At 41.1% G+C, this 22,458-nt stretch overlaps 1 protein-coding gene across 6 annotated transcripts in view; it reads left to right on the top strand.

Annotated features, from left to right (window-relative positions):
- The first annotated feature begins 4,900 nt into the window (after positions 1-4,900).
- The window catches only part of RREB1 (ras responsive element binding protein 1), a 79,997-nt gene continuing 62,439 nt past the window's right edge, over positions 4,901-22,458 (top strand). The window contains exons 1-2 of one of the 6 annotated variants that reach the window (XM_056521101.1): positions 4,901-5,364; positions 18,281-18,343. In XM_056521101.1, coding sequence (XP_056377076.1) covers positions 18,332-18,343 — 12 coding nt within the window. In that variant the 5' untranslated portion in view covers positions 4,901-5,364; positions 18,281-18,331. Of the gene's footprint in view, positions 5,365-5,720; positions 5,988-7,158; positions 7,283-18,280; positions 18,344-22,458 lie in introns of those variants that run through there. The other 5 variants (XM_056521102.1, XM_056521100.1, XM_056521104.1 and 2 more) reach the window with 5 other exon arrangements.

A 22,458-nucleotide genomic window follows, 5' to 3' on the forward strand; every position in this document is an offset into this window, starting at 1 on the left:
AAAATGTCCTTGTGATAAGCTTTTTCCCCCACAATAAATGAGTTTGTACCTCATCTGCAGCATGTGAACGTGCCCTGAGGAGGTATGGTTCCTCAATAGAACATTGTAGATATATAAGCTGGGGGTGAGGTAGGACCTGGCCTGTCTCCTCTGCAGGGCTTACCAGACAGGCTCACTCCTTTATTTGCATTCATGGAGTTAACTCATTCCCGTGTAGATGTGCTGGATGCTTCTACACAGGGCTGGATTAGGGACCATCTAGTGTAAACATATAGGGCAGTGGTCTCCAAACGGTGGACCTTCAGAGGTTGCAAAACTACAACTTCCAGCATGCCCGGACAGCCGTTGGCTGTCCGGGCATGCTGGAAGTTGTAGTTTTGAAACCTCTGGAGGTCCATCATTTGGAGACCACCATGTGCCTTAGGGTGCATTCATATCACGATTTTGCTGTACAGTTCCCGTATACTGTTTTGTATAGGAAAACCATATACAACCGTATGGAAAACCATATACATAGACCTCCCATGGAAAAACGTACACAACAAGATGCATCCGACTGTGTACGTTTTTGGTCATTTACGGTTTTGTGTGTTTTTTTTTACCGTACACAAAACTGCAGTCTACTACGTTTTATTTTTTTAACATTGAAGTCAATGAAAAACGCGTGTGTCTACAGTGCCGTATGGTTTTTGGGATAACTTTTTTTCTTGTACATGGCAAACCATGCCTACTTTCCCTGGAATTTCAATAAAACAATAGAAACTTTATTGTACCAAAAAAAAAAAAAAAAAGTATACGTTTTTTATGACAAAAACTGATGCAAGCAGACATCTAAATTCAAACCACATACGGTTTAAAACCGTATGCAGTTTCATTTCGGAGCGCGTTTGTATACAGTTTTGTCAGTTTTTAGGGCATACGTTCTGCAAAAATAAAACTGATGCAAAACCTGCAAAATCGTGATGTGATGCACCCTTAGCACCCTTGCACACTACCGTTATGCCCCGTCAATTACGGCCGTCAAACTCTTTTTTTGGGGGGGGGGGGGGGGGGGGGGGGAGTTTGACGGCCATCATTTTGACGGGTTCTCATGGGTCCCGCTGGACCCCTTTATAGTCAATGGGGTCTGTCGGGCGACGAGACAATAGCGGGAGTAAAAGATGGTGCAAGCACTATTTTTACTCCCGCCAGTCACGATCAGAAAATAACAGGCTTCACACTGCCGGGGACAAACTGGAGTGTGACTGTAGCCTTAAGGTGCGTTCAAGCGGCCGTCTGTCCCCGTTTTTTTTTTTATCCCCGTTTCGGTTCCATTCTTACAGGCAGTAAACGGATTTAAAACAGTTTTAAAAAAATCCCATTCATGTCAATGGGATTTTTTTACAATCAGTTTACATCCGTTTGTACCCGTCTGCCTTCATTTCCGTTTTTTTGATGGCAGAAAAAATGGCACATGCAGTATTTTTTCTTCCGTGATAAAAATGGAAGAAAAAACGGATACAGTAAAAGTCTATGGAAAACGGATGAGACTTTAATGTCATCCATTTTTTTCAATGTGTTTTTGATCCGTTTTTACTTCTGAGCATGCTCAGAACAAAAGAAATAAAAAATTTTTTTTTGGGGGGGGGGGGGGGGGGGTTTATTAACTGAACAATAATGGATACAAACAGATAACATCCGTTTACATCCGTTATTGTCCGTTTTTTTAACCCCTTAAGGACTCAGCCCATTTTGGCCTTAAGGACTTTTTTCCTCCTCGCCTTCTAAAAATCATAACTCTTTTATATTTTCATCCACAGACTAGTATGAGGGCTTGTTTTTTGTTTTGTGCGACCAGTTGTCCTTTGTAATGACATCACTCATTATATCATAAAATGTATGGCGCAACCAAAAAACACTATTTTTGTGGGGAAATTAAAACGAAAAACGCAATTTTGCTAATTTTGGAAGGTTTTGTTTTCACGCCGTACAATTTATGGTAAAAATGACATGTGTTCTTTATTCTGAGGGTCAATACGATTAAAATGATACCCATTATTATATACTTTTATATTATTGTTGCGCTTAAAAAAAATCACAAACTTTTTAACCAAATTAGTACGTTTATAATCCCTTTATTTTGATGACCTCTAACTTTTTTATTTTTCCGTATAAGTGGCGGTATGGGGGCTCATTTTTTGCGCCATGATCTGTACTTTTTTTTGATACCACATTTGCATATAAAAAACTTTTAATACATTTTTTATAATTTTTTTTTTTTAATAAAATGTATTAAAAAAGTAGGAATTTTGGACTTTTTTTTTTTTTTTTTCGTTCACGCCGTTCACCGTACGGGATCATTAACATTTTATTTTAATAGTTCGGACATTTACGTACGCGGCGATACCAAATATGTCTATAAAAAATGTTTTTTACGCTTTTTGGGGGTAAAATAGGAAAAAACTGACGTTTTACTTTTTTATTGGGGGAGGGGATTTTTCACTTTTTTTTAACTTTTACTTTTACATTTTTTTTTACACTTGAATAGTCCCCATAGGGGACTGTTCATAGCAATACCATGATTGCTAATACTGATCTGTTCTATGTATAGGACCTAGAACAGATCAGTGTTTTCGGTGATCTTCTGCTCTGGTCTGCTCGATCACAGACCAGAGCAGGAGACGCCGGGAGCCGCACGGAGGAAGGAGAGGGGACCTCCGTGCGGCGTTATGAATGATCGGATCCCCGCAGCAGCGCTGCGGGCGATCCGATCGTTCATTTAAATGGCGAACTGCCGCAGATGCCGGGATCTCGGCACCTGAGGGGTTAATGGCGGACGCCCGCGAGATCGCGGGCGTCGGCCATTGCCGGCGGGTCCCTGGCTGCGATCAGCAGCGCATGAGACGGGCATCGCTCCGATGCCCGCGGTTATGCTTAGGACGTAAATGTACGTCCTGGTGCGTTAAGTACCACCTCATCAGGACGTACATTTACGTCCTGCGTCCTTAAGGGGTTAAAGTCCGTTTTTATTTTGGACGGGAGACGAACGGGACGGGTCTAGATGGCTGTGTGAACGCAGCCTTATGTTGTGTTCATACGGCCGTCTAGACCTGTCCCGTTTTCTCCTGTCAAAAATAAAAACGGACTTAAAAAAAACGGACAATAACGGATGTAAACAGATGTTATCCATTTGTATCCCTTATTGTTCAGTTAATAAACCAGAAAAACATTTTTTTTGTTCTGAGAATGCTGAAAAGTAAAAATGGATAAAAAAACGGATTGAAAAAACGGATGCAAACGGATGACATTAAAGGCCGACATTTGAGTGCAAACGGGTACAAACGGATGTAAACGGATTGTAAAAAAAATCCCTTTGACATGAATGGAATTTTTTTTTAAACATTTTAAATCCAAAACGGGGATAAAAAAACGGGGACAAAACGGATTCCTTTATGAGGCTCATCCGTTTTCCATAGACTTCAATGTTAAATTTACTGTATCCCGTTTTTCTTCCGTTTTTTTTTTGACAGGAGAAATAATACTGCATGCACCGTCTTTTCTCCCTTAAATAAAAACGGAAATGAGCGCAGACGGGTGCAAACGGATGTGAAAGGATTGTAAAAAAAAATCTAATCGACATCAATGGGATTATTTTACAACCGTTTGTAATCCGTTTACAAGCAGCAACAATGGAACCTAAACGGGGTGGGGAAAAAATAACGGGGACGGCTGTGTGAACGTACCCTTACTGGGGGGAGATTTATCAAAACCTGTGCAGAGGAAAAGCTGCTGAGTTGCCCATAGCAACCAATCAGATTCCTTCTTTCATTTTTAATAAGGCCTCTGCAAAATGAAAGAAACGATCTGATTGGTTGCTATGGGCAACACAGCAACTTTTCCTCCGCACAGTTTTTGATAAATCTTATCAAAAGCTGTGCAGGAAAAGTTGCTGTGTTGCCCATAGCAACCAATCAGATGGCTTCTTTCATTTTGCAGAGGCCTTGTGAAAAGTGAAAGAAGCGAGCTGATTGGTTGCTATGGGCAACTCATTGAGTGTGAAGACCATGTAGAAGAATAGTGACTCAGTGAGGCACCTGGGAGCAATTTCTACTCTCTTTAGTCAGGCAGGTGTAGTTCATTCCTTGGAAGGATCACTTTAAAATACTTAAGAAACTTTGGAGTTGGCATCTCCAGGCATCCTGACTGCAGGAACAAGGAGAAGATGCTACTTTGTTGCAACAGGCAGTTAGCTGGAGGAGAAGCAGGCTCAGGAACATGTCCCCAGGAGATGAAACACGTGATGGCTTCTTTACCAGGGAGGGAGGGGGTGAGGACTCTATGAGGGGGGGGGGGGGGGGAGTAGTGAGCTGCAGGAGGACCTAACCTGCTCTACCTGCCTCCCCAGCTTCCTTCATAGAGGTCAGCTGCTGCTCTATTAGCACTGGCTGCTGTGGAGGAAGGAGAGATAACATGAGACCTGTGAACTTTGCACATCCACCCAGCTCTGCAGGCTCCCCCCCCCCCCCCCCCCCTCCCGCAGTGTACCCTTCCCTCCGCCCTAGTGGACCTCACCTGTCCCAGCACCTCCACCACCAGTGACAGGCCATCCCATCCCTGAGCAGAGGGGGGTTGGGCACACTTTGGGCACCACGAGACGCGTCCCTTCTTACATCGTGACCTTGGTAATGGTGACATTTTCCACACAAGCAGCGGAGATCAATGACAGCTGTCCACACCAGTCTATGGCATAAACGTTCATATCTGGCCAGCTATAGCTTCCTATTAAAGTAAACGCACGCACGCTCATCATCCCACAGGTAGGAGTAAAACTCCCGGCTGGATGCTGTTCCTGACCCACAATGCATAGTGTGATCGGGATCTTATACACTTGGGGCAAAGTGAAAAAAAAAAAAAAACTAAACAAAACGAGAGAAAAAAACACATACACACAGATAAAACAAAACTTTTTAGAAGTTGTGTGACCCAATGTTAGAGGAGATGATGTTGCTCTTTTTTTTCCCCCTCCCCTCCCCCATCTCCTCCTCTCTCCCCTGTCTCTCCGCCCTCCTGACTCTCCTTCCCCTTCCTTGTTAAAGTCTTTCTACCAACCAGCTTTGAGCAGCAACAGCAGCAGCACCAAGAGCAGCATTTTGCCTGCAGGACCTGATGCTCATCCATATTAGACTGGCTTGAGCTGAGGAATCCGGCCAGATCATCTCCTCCTAGAGCAAAGTTTATTTTTAACTAGCAAAGCACCACCAGATCCTGGATGGTGCTGCTCTCAGCCCCGTGCGAGGAGGACTACCCAACTTTCTCAGCGGACAGGACAGCAGCTTGTCACTTTTTTGGGGGAAGACAGTATGAGGTGAAGACATCCTTTCTAAGGTGAGTCCACGCAAAGTTCTGCTGAAACTACTGAGAGAGTGGAGAAGCTGGAGATCAGTGTTTGGTGCCTCCAGCTGTTGCTAAACTACAACTCCCAGCATGCCCGGACAGCCGAAGGCTGTCCGGGCATGCTGGGAGTTGTAGTTTAGCAACAGCTGGAGCCCCCCCCCCCCCCGCTTGGCAAAGACTCCTGTAGAGAGTATAGATGGGGAAGTGTGTCTCCCCTCCCTGTCCTTGTGTGTGTTGCATCCTCCATGTATCTATCGTGCTGTCTGGGAGAGGCCCTGATGGCCTTGACTAACTTTCCAGCCATGGGATAGTCTCCGAGGTCGGACTCTAGTGGCTCGGACTCTCTTAGCATCTGTTCCGTGTGCTGGGCATGGAGTGTGGTGGATCAGGGGAGGAATCACACGTAGCAGTGCTCGTCATCATGAGAGTACAGGAAGGAGCCTGGCATCAAAGTTACAGATGGGGGATGTTGTGAGAGAGTGTGACCATCCACAAGACCTCTCCTGCTAACTTTCTCACCTCCATACTCCTCCTCCCAGCAGCCATCTCTGCATAGATGCTGCTCCACAACCCCACAGATGACTGAGGACGCCTGGACCTGGCCATGTAGTTAGGTATAACTTTGTAAAGAGTTCTGGGATATGGGGGGGGGGGGGGGGGGCATCCTCACTGCTGTCTAGAATCTACACTCTCTCTAGATGACTGGGGAGAGTGTGTCTCTTAGGAGACTGCGACTTTAATGGTTGCTAAGAAGCAGGGTATTATCCCCCCCCCCTTGTGCTTGGTGCCTGGCCCTCTCCAGGAGATGATGGGGATGGACTCTTTCAGGCTTGGCTGGCTTTGGAATAACTAGGCATAAATGACTCTATTAAGAAAAGTTTTTAGAAAAGTTTTCGAGAGTTTTTTTTTTTTTATGTATTTCCTCTTCCTCCTCGCGTGCTGCCCGTAGTAGACCCAAGTTTCCCAAGCAGGGTGCCTCCAGCTGTTGCAAAACTACAACTCCCAGCAGCCAACCTGCACCAGCTGCAGTGATACTACAAGCCCCAGCATGGCTTAGAACCAAGTTAGCCAACCAGGGTGCCTCCAGCTGTTGCAAAACTGCAACTCCCAGCAGACAACCTGCACCAGCTGCAGTGATACTACAAGCCCCAGCATGGCTTAGAACCAAGTTTGCCAACCAGGTTGCCTCCAGCTGTTGCAAAACTACAACTCCCAGCAGACAACCTGCACCAGCTGCAGTGATACTACAAGCCCCAGCATGGCTTAGAACCAAGTTTGCCAACCAGGGTGCCTCCAGCTGTTGCAAAACTACAACTCCCAGCATGCCCGGACAGCCGAAGGCTGTCCGGACATGCTGGGAGTTGTAGTTTTGCAACAGCTGGAGGCACCCTGGTTGGCAAACACTGCCGTAGACATCCTTGAGATAGTGTCACAGACTCTCTTAATGTAAATATATATATATATGTGTGTGTGGGTGAATATGTACATAGTGTTATATATATATATACTGATGCTTGGGAGTGTTTGAGTTTTTGAGAGTCCCAGTTTGCTGCCCTATGTCCTCCCGTAAGGCATCCTTGATGAGTTAGAAAAGGAGGAGGAGAAAGAGAGCATTTCTCCTGTCTCAGCAGATCTGTCCTCCCCTGCTCCTTACTGGTTAGGAGATAGAAGGAGCCCAGATCCGGATGAGCAGTTCACATTCCATTACGAAATTCTACACGGCTTAAGAGCCAGCACAGCAGCACCAACATACATACTCTGCACTAACTTAGGGGAGGGAAGTGTATCTGATGGAGGGTACTCACTCTCCTCACTCACTTTAACCCCCTCAGCGGCTGGGCGGACTCATCCCTGGCTCTTCATCCTCCATGTTGGTGTGTGCTGCGTGATGGTTGAGCATAAATTTGATGTTAGATTTAACTTTGTAAATATTTTATATTATTTATTTATTTATATATATTGTTTTGTTTACATATTGTCAACAGCCACCACTCTACTACTTCCACACCTGACTCTTTTGTTATTATAAAACATTCTTCTTTTTTTTTTTTTTTGTCTTAAGTCATCCACAAACCATTACAATGTCCATATTGTGAGGTTTCGCTTAAAAAAGATGTTTGATTTAACTTTGTAACTATTTTATGTTATTTATATTATTTTGTTTACATAGTGTCAACAGCCACCACTCTACTACTTCCACACCTGACTCTTTTGTTATTATAAAACATCCTTTTTTTTTAGTCTAAGTCATCCACAAACAATTACAATGTCCATATTGTGAGGTTTAGCTTAAAAAAGATGTTTGATTTAACTCTGTAACTATTTTATGTTATTTATATTATTTTGTTTACATAGTAAATATGTAGTACATAGTAAATAGGACTCCTCCTATTCTAATTCACCGACTTACTTAGTTTAACCATTATATAAATGCCCTCGATGTTACATCCACAAACAAGTACAATGTCCGTATTGTGATGGTGTTTGCCAGAACGAAAAAAGTTAGAAGTCGTTTGCTGTCAGTGAATAGAAGCACATCCATCATGTCTCCAGGACAACTCACCTTTGTGAGTTGAGGAGAGAGTTTGTTGGGAACCCATACGCCTCTTTATATTATTTATATATATATATAAATTATTTATTTTTTATTATTATTTTTTGTGTTGATGTCATCTCATCAGTCTGGATTGCGTTTTAGTTGTGCAACCTCCTATCTTTGCCTGTGTGGGGCAAGTCCTAGTCAGATGGTCTGAGGTTTTCATGCAACCCTTCGCTTGCCAGATCACATTTGTTGTGTGTGTTTAGAAGGTACCTGTAGTCTTTGCCTCTAGTAAATGCATAGGGGATAATAAGAAACTACACCTGTATCACTATTAACTTTCTAAATCTATTTACATGATAGTACAGTTCGGGGATGTCTAGACTGTGTTGAGAGTATGTAAAGTAAGCGATGGCCTGTTTCATTGTCTTAGTTGGTGCCTGTTTGGCTCTGGAGTTCTTTAGAGTTTCGGAGGAGTTTTCCTGCAATGAATGAGTTACTTGCTCAGTCGAATTATTTTTTTCTTTTTTTTTTTTTTTTCTTCTTCTGTTTGTTTTACATTTGTTGTAGGCATACTGGGCGTGTAGAGGATGCTGCCATTTTCTCAGATTAACCTGCATATGTTGTACTTACCGTCCTGACCTTGCAGATACATTGTGCTGCACAATTGTGGCCATTTTTAAGTTAACACGCCAACCAGGGTTTTCCAAACCAGTGTGCCTCCAGCTGTTGCAAAACTACAACTCCCAGCATGCCTGGACAGCCGAAGGCTGTCCAGGCATGCTGGGAGTTGTTGTTTTGCAACAGCTGGAGGCCCACCGTTTGGAAAACACCATAGATTTCCAATAGTCCTATACAGATGAGGTCTTTTAAACTAAATATAGGGCAATGCTGGTGTTTTTTATTATTATTTTTTTTTTTATCATGATGTATCCACCACTTTCAAGAAATGTTTTACATTATGGAAGTGAAAAATGGCCTAGTATAGTACTTTTCGATGTTGGAGTTCATTATCCCTTTTAAAAGAAGGTGGTGCTCTGAAGGTCATAGGATAAGTGTTGCTAAGCAGCTAAACAGGAGGGAGCTAAAATTAACCATCGTATCTTTGGAAAAGGCAAGAAGCAATTTTTCTTTAGTTTTTTTTTTTTTTTTTGTTTTTTTTTCTGTTTTTGCGAAAGTGTTTAGTTGGTCAAAATCACTTGTGTCCATTGGTAAATAACTTAGTTATGCGCATGATGTGGTGTCAGATGGTACAGCTGGTGGAGAAAACACGTGGCGGGCACTAAACCCATCAGCAGCGTTTATAATGGAATAAAGTAATCGTTACATTGCTCAATTTGTATTAGTATCTTCTATTTATATGGGTTCACTCCAGTTGTTTCACAATGGCTGATAAAGTAAAATACTTTAGAGAACAGTCTCCAGACTACAATGCATTTGGGTTACCAGTCTATCTTATCTTCATTTACAGTAGAATGTTATCTATTGTCCCCTGTAAGCAGCCATTTGAAGCTGAGGAGAGGCTGACTGTAGCGCTGCTGATACAAAGTCCAGAAAAATATCTTCCCCCAAGATCGCCGCTTTTTTTTTTTTCATCACCTTACTCCATTTTTTAGCTCATTTATAAACCTTATACTTGTATTGACTTAAAAGGGATACTCCACTGGAAAACATATATATATATATATATAATCAACTGGTGCCAGAAAATGTTACAGATTTGTAAATGACTTCTATTAAAAAATCTTAATCCTTCTAGTACTTATCAGCTGCTGTATGATCCACAGGAAGTTCTTTTCTTTTTGAATTTCCTTTCTGTCTGACCACAGTGCTCTATTCTGACACCTCTGTCCATGTCAGGAACTCTCCAGAGCAGGACAGGTTTTCTATGAGGAGTTCCTCCTTCTCTGGACAGTTCCCAAAATAGACAGAGGTGTCAGGCAGAAAGGAAATTCAAAAAGAAAAGAACTGCCTGTGGTTCATACAGCAGCTTATAAGTACTGAAACGGTTAAGATTTCTTTTTTTTTTTTTTTATAGAAGTAATTTACAAATATGTTTAACTTGCTGGTACCAGTTGATTTAAAAAAAAAAAAAAAAAATTAAATGTTTTCCAGGGGGTTATCCAGGAAAATATATATATATTAAGATTAAGATTATATAATATATATATATATATATATATATATATATATATATATATATATATATATAGGATCCAACAATAACGCAGCACTCCTAACAACATAATGTTAGTGGAGCATTCAATTTCGAGCGCTGCTATGTTTTAAAACACTTATATGCACTAATATGCACTAATTTGCACTTTAATATATGAAATATGCACTGAGGATCTATGATATATACACAATGGAAGATGTATGTACACACTGTTTATAAAATTTTAATGTTTTTATGTAATGAGCACTTAATTGAAATTTGTATGATGTTTAATGCACATGGGTATTTAAACCCCCTACTGATGTGTGACACTAAGCTTGAAAATGGCTCCATAGGAGCAGAAACGTTGCTTGTACTGATGTGACAGGAATAAATCAACACTTTTTTCACCAAAAAAAAAAAGGAGTGCTGCGTTATTGTTGGATCCTATTTAAACTGAGGACTTTTGGTCAAGAAGTTTTTTGGACGCTGGCACCCACACATTGAGGCTGAGTAGTGCTGCAATACTTTTTTGGCATATATATATATATATATATATATATATATATATATATATATATATATATATAAGATTTTTTAATAGAAGCAATTTACAAATCTGTTTAACTTTCTGGATCCAGTTGATATAAAAAAAAAAAAAGTTTTTTCCTGGAATACCCCTTTAAGATGGGTACTCTGAGTAGGGAGGATGCTGCGATACCTAACAAGGCCAAGTTTGCAGTTAGTATGCTAATTAAGTGAAACGCATCATATAACCGAGTCATGTGAGATGTTTGCTCATGTAGAAAAAACAAAAAACTCTCTTAGTACTAGTAGTCCATTATTTTTAAGCTTTGAGCTCAGTATGGATGGGTTCGAGAGATCCTTGTAGAGAGCCATAAACCAGCATTGCAGGAGTTAAGCAGTCAGCGCCATCACCTATTCTGTGCTTGCAGATTGCTGAAAGGAAGACTTTGCCCACCAGGTTTATTACCTGGCAGTCTAGAGAGAGACGGGGGAAAAAAGTCAAATGAATCATTGTTCTAACATGCTGTAAAGGGTGGGACATTTTCTTTATCCTGTTATCTGCAATCAGGTAAAGGATGTAGTTTTCACACAATAAGTCGGAGGTGTGGAGTTTTCTGCTGGAAAGTCCATTCTACGTCTTCTGTAGTTTATCTATATTAGACCCCTTCGTTCTTCATTAGGATTCTTGAACTGTATGTATGAGGGGAAAAAAAAAAATTCCGGACATGTTTCAAAATGGAATATGTTGAGGCCGATGCATCATGTTTACATGCATATTGTTATTATGGTACACTTGATGCTGACCTATGCATCAAGAAGCTTGTTACAAAGTGTTATGACTATATAGACTTAAAGGGGTACTCCTGTGGAAAACTTTTTCTTTTCAAATCAACTGGTGCCAGAAAGTTAAACAGATTTGTAAATTACTTCTATTAAAATTTTTTAATCCTTCCAGTACTTTTTAGGGGCTATATACTACAGAGGAAATGCTTTACTTTTTAGATGATGTCATGACCACAGTGCTCTCTGCTGACATCTCTGTCCATTTTTGGAACTGTCCAGAGCAGGAGAAAATCCCCATAGCAAACATATGCTGCTCTGGACCGTTCCTAAAATGGACAGCAGAGGTCAGCAGAGAGCACTGTGGTCATGATATCAGAGAAATCTAAAAAGTAAAGCATTTCCTCTGTAGTATATAGCCCCTAAAAAGTACTGGAGGGATTAAGATTTGTTAATAGAAGTAATTTACAAATCTGGCACCAGTTGATTTAATAAAAAAAAAAAAAGTTTTCCACGGGAGTATCCCTTTAACAAAATAATATGGAAATCCAGAGTGATGGTCCTAGTTTATATAGAGAATAACTTTTGTCATGAAGCAGTACAAGGATGCTGGTGACTTCTGAGACTTACGCAATGTCATAGCGTTAGGTAGGATGAAGCGAAAAATGTCATGCACTGGTTAACAGTTCTTTAAGGGGTTATCCAGGAAAAAATATATCAACTGGCTCCAGAAATTGAAACAGATTTGTAAATTACTTCTATTAAAAAAAATCTTAATCCTTTCAGTACTTATGAGCTGCTGAAGTTGAGTTGCTCTTTTCTGTCTTAAGTGCTCTCTGATGACACCTGTCTAGGGAACTGTCCAGAGTAGAAGTAAATCCCCATAGCAAACCTCTTCTACTTTGTGCAGTTCCCGAGACAAGCAGAGATGTCAGACAGAAAACAACTCAACTTCAGCAGCTGATAATTATTGGAAGATAAGATAAAGATTTTTTAATAGAAGTAATTTACAAATCTGTTTAACTTTCTTGAGCCAGTTGATATAAAAAAAAAAAATTAAAAATAAAACTTTTTTTTTCCTGGAAAACCCCTTTAAGGTTACATGAAGATTAACCCTGTACGCTTCCTTATTGGTTAATATAATTCCATACCAATGACTGTATTCTCTCCTCCCATAGATCAAAGACAGAAAATAATGATATACTGTATCAGTCTTTAACATTTTGAAGGTTCCTGAATTGTACACATATCTGCACCAGAAGTAGCACATATAGAATGGATATATATATAATTTTTAGAACCTTTTGTTATTAGGCTTTATAAGATTCAGGTTAATTGGTTATAGCTTTATGGAGGCCAATAATCTGATGTGGAAGGATAAGGGATGGAAGGGGGAAGCAGCAGATGTGATGTAATTGGAGATTAACAACTGACAATTCTGGAGAGCTGGATAGTTTGGCTGTTTCCCGTTACATTGTTTTATTACACTTTTGCTACTGTCAGGGCTGCCATCAGAAATTTCGGGGCCCCTCACACAGCTCAATGCCTGGGGGACACACACCTCTCGTCATCACCCCCATAACCCTCCCTGCACCTGTCATCACCCCCCCTGCACCTCTCATCACCACCACCCCACAGCACCTCTTATCACCCCCATAACCCCCCCCCCCCCCTGCACCTCTCATTACCCCCATAAGACCTCCCCTGGGCCCCCACGCACCAGTTTACTTACCCTGCTTGGGATCGTTGCAGTGGCGTGAGGCTGCTGTTCCAAGTCCTGTCACTGCTCGGGGAGGATGCTCTGGAGGTCGCATGGGGACGTAAGCAGGGACAGGTCAGGTGATTGGAGTAGACGTGCGTGCCTGCGCGGGGCACATGACGTCTCTACTCCCATCAGCCCCTGACCTGTCCGTCCCTGCTACGATTCTTAAGGGGCCCGCATCCCCCCAAAAAAGGTAATTTTATTGAATTGTGCGCGCCCCCCTGGACTATGAGGCCCGTCATAGTCCTGGGGGGCACCCATCGGTCAGTGAGTGACAGTGGCAGTCACTCACTGACAGGCCAATTAAATAAAAAAACAAAAAAGGTCCAGGGACGTCCGGGCCCCATACAGGTGTATGGGTTGTACCCCCCTGATGGCGGCCCTGGCTACTGTTGTGTTTGATGTGGAGGAGACCCACCTTATGGGACCTGGTAAGATGTGTTCTGACTCCATGTAAAGGGGAGAAAGCTTTCAGATATTTAGCAAGGATCATGTATGATGGAGGTGGGTTTTGCTTTGTGAGCTTACAATCAATAAGAAAAAGTATTTTTATTGGCAGTTTAGAAACATTCCAGAGTAGGTTGTTTTCACTGGAGCCTGTTAGCAGTTCTGCTATTGAACAAAGGTAGATTTCAGTGAAAAGGTGCTTCAGACAAAAGCAGTGGGTTACGGGTGGAGACTGTTTGCTCAGTGTGATTCAAACAAGAAAAGCTGTGAGAGCCTTAAAGCCTCTGTCGATTTTCTCCAACCAGGTATTTGAATGGCTGGACAAGGATTCACCTGCAGACTCCGGCCTTTCATGATGCTGCTGCTTATAGGGGTGGAGAAAACCCATTCAACCCCCACAGTCATTGTTACTCTTGGGGGCCATAAGATAAACTTGTTAAGTGACTAATTTAAGTCATTTTACTTTTGTTTGCCCTTTTTGAAAAGGCTATTGAATTCATTGAGGGTAAATCTTAAGTATATATTTTAGCATTGTATACACATAGAATACAATATCACACCATAAGGGTGAGATTTTTTTTCTTCTTTTTGATATCCTCTGTACGCTCCTGATCGATGGTGCTTGCCTCTGGAGAAAGCTATGTGGGTCCTTGACAGTAACAGATGTCCACCCCGTCTCAAACCATTTTGCAAGATTAGCTTTAGACTAGGAGCTAGGCAGCATCCTCTCCAAGCTTCTGTTAACCACATGGTAACGTTTAGGAACCTTTTGGTTTCCATAGCAAACAGAGCAGCTGAAACAGAGCGCCTGGTGGATTTACCTGCTCCGCTTGTTGCCAAGGCTAATGATGCAATGAATTAGGATCCTCTTTTGTTAATTAAATTAAGTTCACGTCGGAGACGTTCCCACTACAGGTGCTAGGAGCAGGCCTGGACTTTGCATCCAATGTATGTCGGAAAGAATTTTAATGATTATTGGGATGTAACATATCAAAGGGCAGGAAGAAAAGGGAAATATGTGAGTAGTACATCCCATGTTTTAAAAGGAAAGGAACTGGTGTTATTTAAAGTGATCATTCATAGTACTGATAAGTCCTCTGTATAAGCACATGTAATTCAGTATTTATTGAGATTAATAAAAAAAGAGTAAAACAAATTTCCCATTGACAGCACCACATTTGTCCACGGGCTGATATATTGCAGTACAGACCTTTTTGGTTAAATGCAATACTCGACACAGCCTATGGTCAAAAGTGGTCCTGTTGCTTAAAAACATATAAAAAAATATATAAAATAATAATAATTTTCTTTTCAGACACCTCATGTAGTGGTTGTTATAACACTCTTATGAGTCATGTAAAGTATAACTAGGTCTCCGGACAGATTTCCAAACTGTAATGCATATTTAAAGTTTGTAGGGCCAGATTAGTTTTTATCTGGACAGGTATAAATGGTCTGTAACTTGATGTATTTAGCTTTGAAGTTTATCTTCTAGGTTCCTAGAGGCTAGTTGATGGATGGGCATCCTCTACTTTGCATCCAATTTTCTGATGCCTTGAGGAATGGTGGGTCAAACTTTCCTGGTCAGTCAGAAGCTATCATATTGTTCCTTTCTGATTGGGATTGTTTTTATTTTATTGGAACATCACAATTGATATATATATTGGACAGGATAATAATAATACTCCCGATTGGTGAAGAATACTTTAATTCTTAATACAACATAAGAGAGCTGTTGATCCAACGCTTAATCCCCGGACAACCATCTACACTGACTTTTCGAGGGAGAGATTGATAGTCTCTATTGGTTACCTCTGACATCTCGAGATCCAACACGCCTAATGGTGGGGGGAGAGTTGGAAGCCCCCCACCTCATATACTTTTGATTGACAGTGGATCCTGACAATGTTTTGGCTATGAAAATAGGCAATTTTTGTGGGATCTATGTTTAATATAGATTCAAATGAGAATCACGCTGTTTGGCCAGCGAATATATAGTTTTTCTAGCTGATGATTTTCTTTGATCCCATTATCTCCAGACTCTTTAGTTAGACTGTAGTTGCTTAGCTAGTCATGGTCATACTGGCTCCAGAGTTTTCTAATGAAGAACCCTTGATAGAATCTCATGCTGATGGCTGACTAAAGATATTTACTTGACCACAGTCTCTCCTGCTGCTAGCCTGTCCCTGACACCGCTTGTTTAGGGCTTGGCCTGCAATAAGAAACAAAAATCACCCTCTGCTTTTCTTTTATCTTGGGTCTTATCTGCTTAGCTGGCTATTAGCATGTAACCAGCAAAGCCCTCCTCAAAGAGAGCCTGTAGTCTTGGTCTCGTGGTCCATCGGTCTGTAAGTTTATATTCTTTGCTTCTAACTCACAGTACAGATGATGCTGTTAGCTTTTTTTTTTACTTTGTGGTAAAATATTTAACTGGAGCATTTAACCTTTGTGACCCTTTAGAGACGTAAACCTTTTTGATTTTTCTGCTGGACGGTCTCATCACGCTTCGAAGCAAGTTAATTTTCTTGCAGAGGATGTTGGCTAGTAACTAATGGCCTGGACCGCATGTCTTGCTTCCTGTTTGGGAACTCATTTCCCTCTAGGAAGAGTTTTCCTTCAGTACTTTTGATAACTCGATCCTACTGCTTATATCTTTTGCATGTGGTTCTTTTTCTTTTTCCAGCCAGTACATCTATAAGTGTTGGTATGTTTATGATACTCTTGTTTCAGAGTTGCAATCTATAAAATATACATGTATGGTCTTTGTGCATGTGCAGCCATCGCAGTTATGGAAACATTAGACCCTATTGTCTTTCATCAGTAGCATCTATTCCATTTGTCCTCTTGGTGCTAACCTGCTCTGCCTCACAATACTTATGCGAGGGTTTCTTTACCTTATTTTGGCTCCTGGCTAAGATGGGGTTAAAGTACTGCCAGTAAGAGGTGTGTGTGTGTGGGGGGGGGGGGTTACTTTTGTTAGCTTTCACTCCTACTTGCAAAAGCCTTGCTGTATAGTCCAGGCCCCTCCAGGAGCAAAGCAGATAAATCCCTTCACAGGATGGTAACAAGATGCTGGAAAGGTAACGTATACATCAGTGCCAGATTTCCAAACTGAATCCTCGCCAGAACACACACTTTCTCATGTGCGGCTCCTGAAACTCAACCAGGTGGCAGATCTGTGTAATGCACCCAGGTTTTGTTATAGAAGTTAAAAACAAGGATTCTGATGGGTGTTGGTTCATCATTTCATCATCTGATCCTGGGAAGGGAGGATGTTCTGTGTTCCAAGTAGTGTGTGTGAGTGCGATCTGCCTATAACTGATGGTCAACATGGAAAGTTTTTCTTTAGGATGTATTTGGAAAATCCTTTGTAACAACAAACTCATCCATGGAATATCTTATCTCTCATTATCTATATTTTTTTTTTGTAATGACTGAGATGGACGTTGAAAAGCTTATACAGTTATTTTGGCACGAGCAGATCATCCCATTTGGAATGATGTGATAATCCATATTTTAATCCCTCGCAATAGACCTCATTTACAATTTTTCATCTGCAAAACAGATGAAAGTAGTGCAAGCTGTGTATTTTATATGCCCACGTGTCTATAGCCCTAAAGACTAATATTAGCTCAATATATTGGTCCGCTGAGAACAGATGTATTATAGAAGCAAAATATGCCTGTGTAAAAGTGGACTTAAGTTACGTTCATACTGCCAAGTCAATGGGATCCATTGTAACCTGGTGATGTCCGTTGTACTTCGACCCATTCAGAGGATGTTCGGCACAAAAAAAAAAAAGTCAAACAGACCCTAAACGGCTAAACTGGTTGGAGAAACATAACAGTGTAAACCTAGCCTTAGACTGTGTTCACGCTTAATAAGTAGCCTACATGCCGCGTATATGCTGGCATACCAGTATATATCCTGATACTAATGACTATATACCTCCATTCCAGAAGGTATGCTGTTGATTTGAAGGACTGCAAAACAGAGGCCATATACATTCTAAAGTAGATAAAAGGGGTTCACTACAAGAGGACTTTCGGTCCATTACATTTTTTGGACCTGATGCAGATACACCACATGTATATACTTATAAATTGTGAACATAGCCTTAGAAATGAATCCAGCAGAAAGGAGAAGTATACATTCTTCACTTCATATTTACCATAAAACTGCAGCAAAAACGGGGAGATTTATCAAAACCTGTTCAGAGGAAAAGTTGCTGAGTTGCCCATAGCAACCAATCAGATCTCTTCTTTCATTTTTGAAGAGGCCTGTGAAAAAGGAAAGAAGCAATCTGATTGGGTGCTATGGACAACTCAGCAAGTTTTCCTCCCCCCTGTGTGATTCCAGCCTAACAGTTAAAGGATCTCTTAAAGCACCCCTGACATGTTTATTTATATAACAGTTGTAGAGTGTAGCTTTATAGAACTAATGCGTTGTACTGTTCTTCTATGGTTCTTACTAGAAATTTATGAATAAATTGGCAAGTGGGCACATCCCAGCATCCTACTATTGTCCAATCAGTGCTGCCAGTGTCGGGTTGCATATGGATATAACCCTTTGACAAGGAGGACCATTTATTCATATATTTCCAGGCAAAGTATCCTCTGATGATGCTTAAGTAAAAATGTTGTGGATACCATCTAGTAGTTTCATGCTGCTAATAGATACTAATGAATTGCAGAAACCTAAAGAGATCCCTATCGTGAGTTGGACAGAGAGCTGGCGTTCACCGATGGAAAACCAGGTATTAAAGGGCTATAATTTACTCCTAGCCCCCTCCTCTCTACCTTTTTTATTTTTTGCTCTCTCCAGACATGAATAACCAGTGATAAGATAATGTTCCTGAAAATAATCAGCATTTCAAAGGAGGCCAAACAATAGATCTTGGTTAGATTAACATCTTTATTGTGGTAAGATGATAGGACCAGTCGGATCTGGTGATACTATTAATCCAAGTCAGGTAGGTTAGAGACTGATTAACAACACTGAACGTCACACCGAAGGAACAATAGCCACCATGCCCACCTTTGGTACTAAAGCTGTTGTTTAGCTCCAGGAGATAAAGGTTCAAACACTTTATTGTAGAAGATTATGGAAAATAAATCAGGTTAAATTGTTAAGTGCACATAACACTAGATAGTTCAGTGGTAGGTATGATGGCTGCTCCTGAGCATTTGACATCAAACTATGACACATAATGAATGCTGAGAAAGTGTCACTTTGACATCAGATGCTGAGGAGCAGCTAGAACTCGCCAATGGGTATAATATTTTATATATGTACTATATTCTGATTACTAGGATGTATGTATAATTTTTTCTATTCTAAACTGTCATCTCTGCTATCTGCATCCAATATGACTCCACATGGCCCTCTTATAACAATGTATTACACTATCTTTTATTTATAATGTTGTATTTGTGTTTCAACATATTTACTGTGTGTTCATATCTTTTGAATGGGCAGAAGGGCGAAAGCTGCTGCCACAATCCTCTAGTGGTCGCTTATTGCCCCTAGAACAAAGGGATTGGGCAGCTGAAACCAACATACATAGTCCTTCTCTGCCCTGATATCTGCTGTCAAGGAAGAGTCGGGAGCCACCATACAGTGGATGGTTGGACAGTTCCACCTAAATTGGCTGGTTTGGTTGACATGTATCTAACGTGTATGGCCAGCTCTTGTGTGGGGAGTTGGATTATCTTACCTATAGTTTCCTGTTAGTGCCCAACTTCTTTGGTTTGTTTTCCTTACATATCTATGGATGTTATTACGGATTGGCAACTGAAATGTGTGTTTATGGACACTAACTTTTTATACAGCTTGGGCTTATCTGATAGCAGGAGTGATCACAAGTGATCTATTTTATTTCCTATAAAAAATGTTGCATTCTTGTTTGAGTTTGCTGTTCGCTGCTTGTTAGGCTTAGTTTGGGATAGGATAGGGCGATGCTTATATCAGGCCACTTCTACAATTTGTCTTGCGGATCATCATGCTCTCAAATGATACAGAAGATAAACTGCATTCTATCCAGAACAAACAGCCAGTTATAGCAAGTGAAGGCCAGTGTAACCCATACACTCCTGTGTGGGCTTCAGCTATATACAACATATCGGCGCAAATGTATGGTTCTAGGGACACAAAAACATTAATGAAGTTAAGATGCCCATACAGTTTCGATAACTGTTGGCCGAATGTTCATTTCCCAACTTCTCTATACAAATAGACATTCTGCAAGGTAAGCCGCTGCCAGACAACTCTGAAGGTCGCCTATCTGTTCCTAAACAATAGGGTCAGATGGTAAAAACCCAACACGCCCGACCCTTCTCTCCACCGTGGTCATCTGTTTGTGGAGAGTCTGGAGGCCGCCATCCACCTTTTTAAAAAGTGAGCCGAACCTGGCAGAGGTGGCAGGTTCAACCAACTTTACTATAAGGCGTATGGGTACTATAAGAATGGACATTTAATCCCCAGTAATTTGTCATCCTCTGACATGCACTTCAGTTCTTTAGCATAATGTTTCCCAAAGACAATACACATAGCATATTATGTTTTGTAGCATGCCAGGATCTAATTGTAGATCTCATGCTATGTACATTTGTGCTACCCCGAGGAGCATTTAATGTGCCCCCTTGTGCTTTTTAGGATGAGGTAGCCTGTATTAAACTGCAGGTTGTTGCTAGAAGACCAGAGCTTGCATATATGGGTCTTCCATTAGTTGACAGCACTGATCATATGCATGCTTAATTATTTTCTTTTTTTTTTTATTTATTGTAAGCAGACCACTTGTTTTCACCTAAAACACAGCCCCCATTTTGTTTTGTTTTCCCATCAATAGTTTAGCTATTTGCTTCACACTGTGAGAACAGTACAACTGTGCCATGTTTCCCTTCAGTCCACTTATTTGTATAGTAAGATAGCATGACTACATTTCAGTGCAGTTCTTGTGTTGCCATCACAGCTCTAGTCTCCCCATTTTATAGCCGTGGCAGCAGCTATTTAGGCCCCCTCTAGCACCATGACCTCAGGTCATTGTGTGCCCTCAAGCTCCATTACCTAGGTGCAGTACAATCCACTACAGGGACCTTATTGCAAACCTTGTACAAATCCAATACATTGAGGTACCCAATTTCTTCTTGTTGTCAGTACAAATTTTATGGATAATTTTGAAAGTTTTATACTTTTTGGTTGAGATTTATCAAAACTAGAGATGAGCGAACTTACAGTAAATTCGATTCGTCACGAACTTCTCGGCTCGGCAGTTGATGACTTTTCCTGCATAAATTAGTTCAGCTTTCCGGTGCTGCGGTGGGCTGGAAAAGGTGGATACTGTCCTAGGAGACTCTTTCCTAGGACTGTATCCACCTTTTCCAGCCCACCGGAGCACCTGAAGGCTGAACTAATTTACGCAGGATAAATCATCAACTGCCGAGCCGAGAAGTTTGTGACGAATCGAATTTACTGTAAGTTCGCTCATCTCTAATCAAAACCTGTCTAGAGGAAATTTACAGAGTTGCCCATAGCAACCAATCAGATCGCTTCTTTCATTTCTGAAAAATGAAAGAAGCGATCTGATTGGTTGCTATGGCCAACTCTGGACTGGTTTTGATAAATCTCCCCCTTTTTGTTTTTAAATGACATTTATCATCACTGTATGTCTGATGGAGTAGGGTATTTTTTGGTGGCACTAATCCATAGCACTACAATACATATATGTATGCGGCCTTTTGACATGCTTGGGGTTTGTGTAAAGCATAAATAGGGTTTGTGTTGTGCAACAGGCAAATTTAAAACGTATGATGCCAGTCCTTCTTATAGGTTATGTGTGATTTTGGTATAGAATGAGTGTTTGACGCTACTTTAAATAGATTACATAGAAGAAGCGCGGACCTATAATGTAATGTGAAGAATGTAAGAAAGGCAAAACTGTGGGGTAGAATGCACCAAATATAATCTCCACAATGAGACTTGGTTGATCAGAAGTAGAGATGAGCGAACTTACAGTAAATTCGATTCGGCACGAACTTCTCGGCTCGGCAGTTGCTGACTTTTCCTGCATAAATTAGTTCAGCTTTCAGGTGCTCCGGTGGGCTGGAAAAGGTGGATACAGTCCTAGGAGACTCTTTCCTAGGAATGTATCCACCTTTTCCAGCCCACCGGAGCACCCGAAGGCTGAACTAATTTACGCAGGAAAAGTCATCAACTGCCGAGCCGAGAAGTTCGTGACGAATCGAATTTACTGTAAGTTCGCTCATCTATAATCAGAAGATTTAGAAAAAGACATAGGAATCTGATGGTTTTTACATGGTAGATTTTAGAGTAACCTATGGAAGCTAGAAGAAAGGTTACACGGGAGTACTGGGATGATCATGAGTACTGAAGATGTCAATATCCTGGATTGTATATGTAAAAAGGACCGAAACATATTTAGATTTATTTTTTTTATAGTAATATTTGATATTTGACATAAGTACAATAATATGGCTTGACTGACAAGCTGATTGTTATTTCCTATTGCAGTGGTCTTCAACCTGCGGACCTCCAGATGTTGCAAAACTACAACTCCCAGCATGCCCGGACAGCCAACGGCTGTCCGGGCATGCTGGGAGTTGTAGTTTTGCAACATCTGGAGGTCCGCAGGTTGAAGACCACTGCCCTATTGTATAGATAATACTTAAATCTGCTCAGCTTTCTGGGTATGTTCAGATTATTCCCCCCCCCATACTCATGAAGAATGGCATCAGAGGGGTCTGATGCATTTTGGATGTAAATGTGAACAATCACAAAGTTACCATATGATGAGCAGTTTGGTTTGTAGAAAGTCTTCGCAACACTAATGTTTAGATCCTAATATTACTGGCC

This window comes from Hyla sarda, chromosome 5 (assembly GCF_029499605.1).
Source record: "Hyla sarda isolate aHylSar1 chromosome 5, aHylSar1.hap1, whole genome shotgun sequence".
In the NCBI taxonomy this organism is placed as follows: Eukaryota; Metazoa; Chordata; class Amphibia; order Anura; family Hylidae; genus Hyla; species Hyla sarda.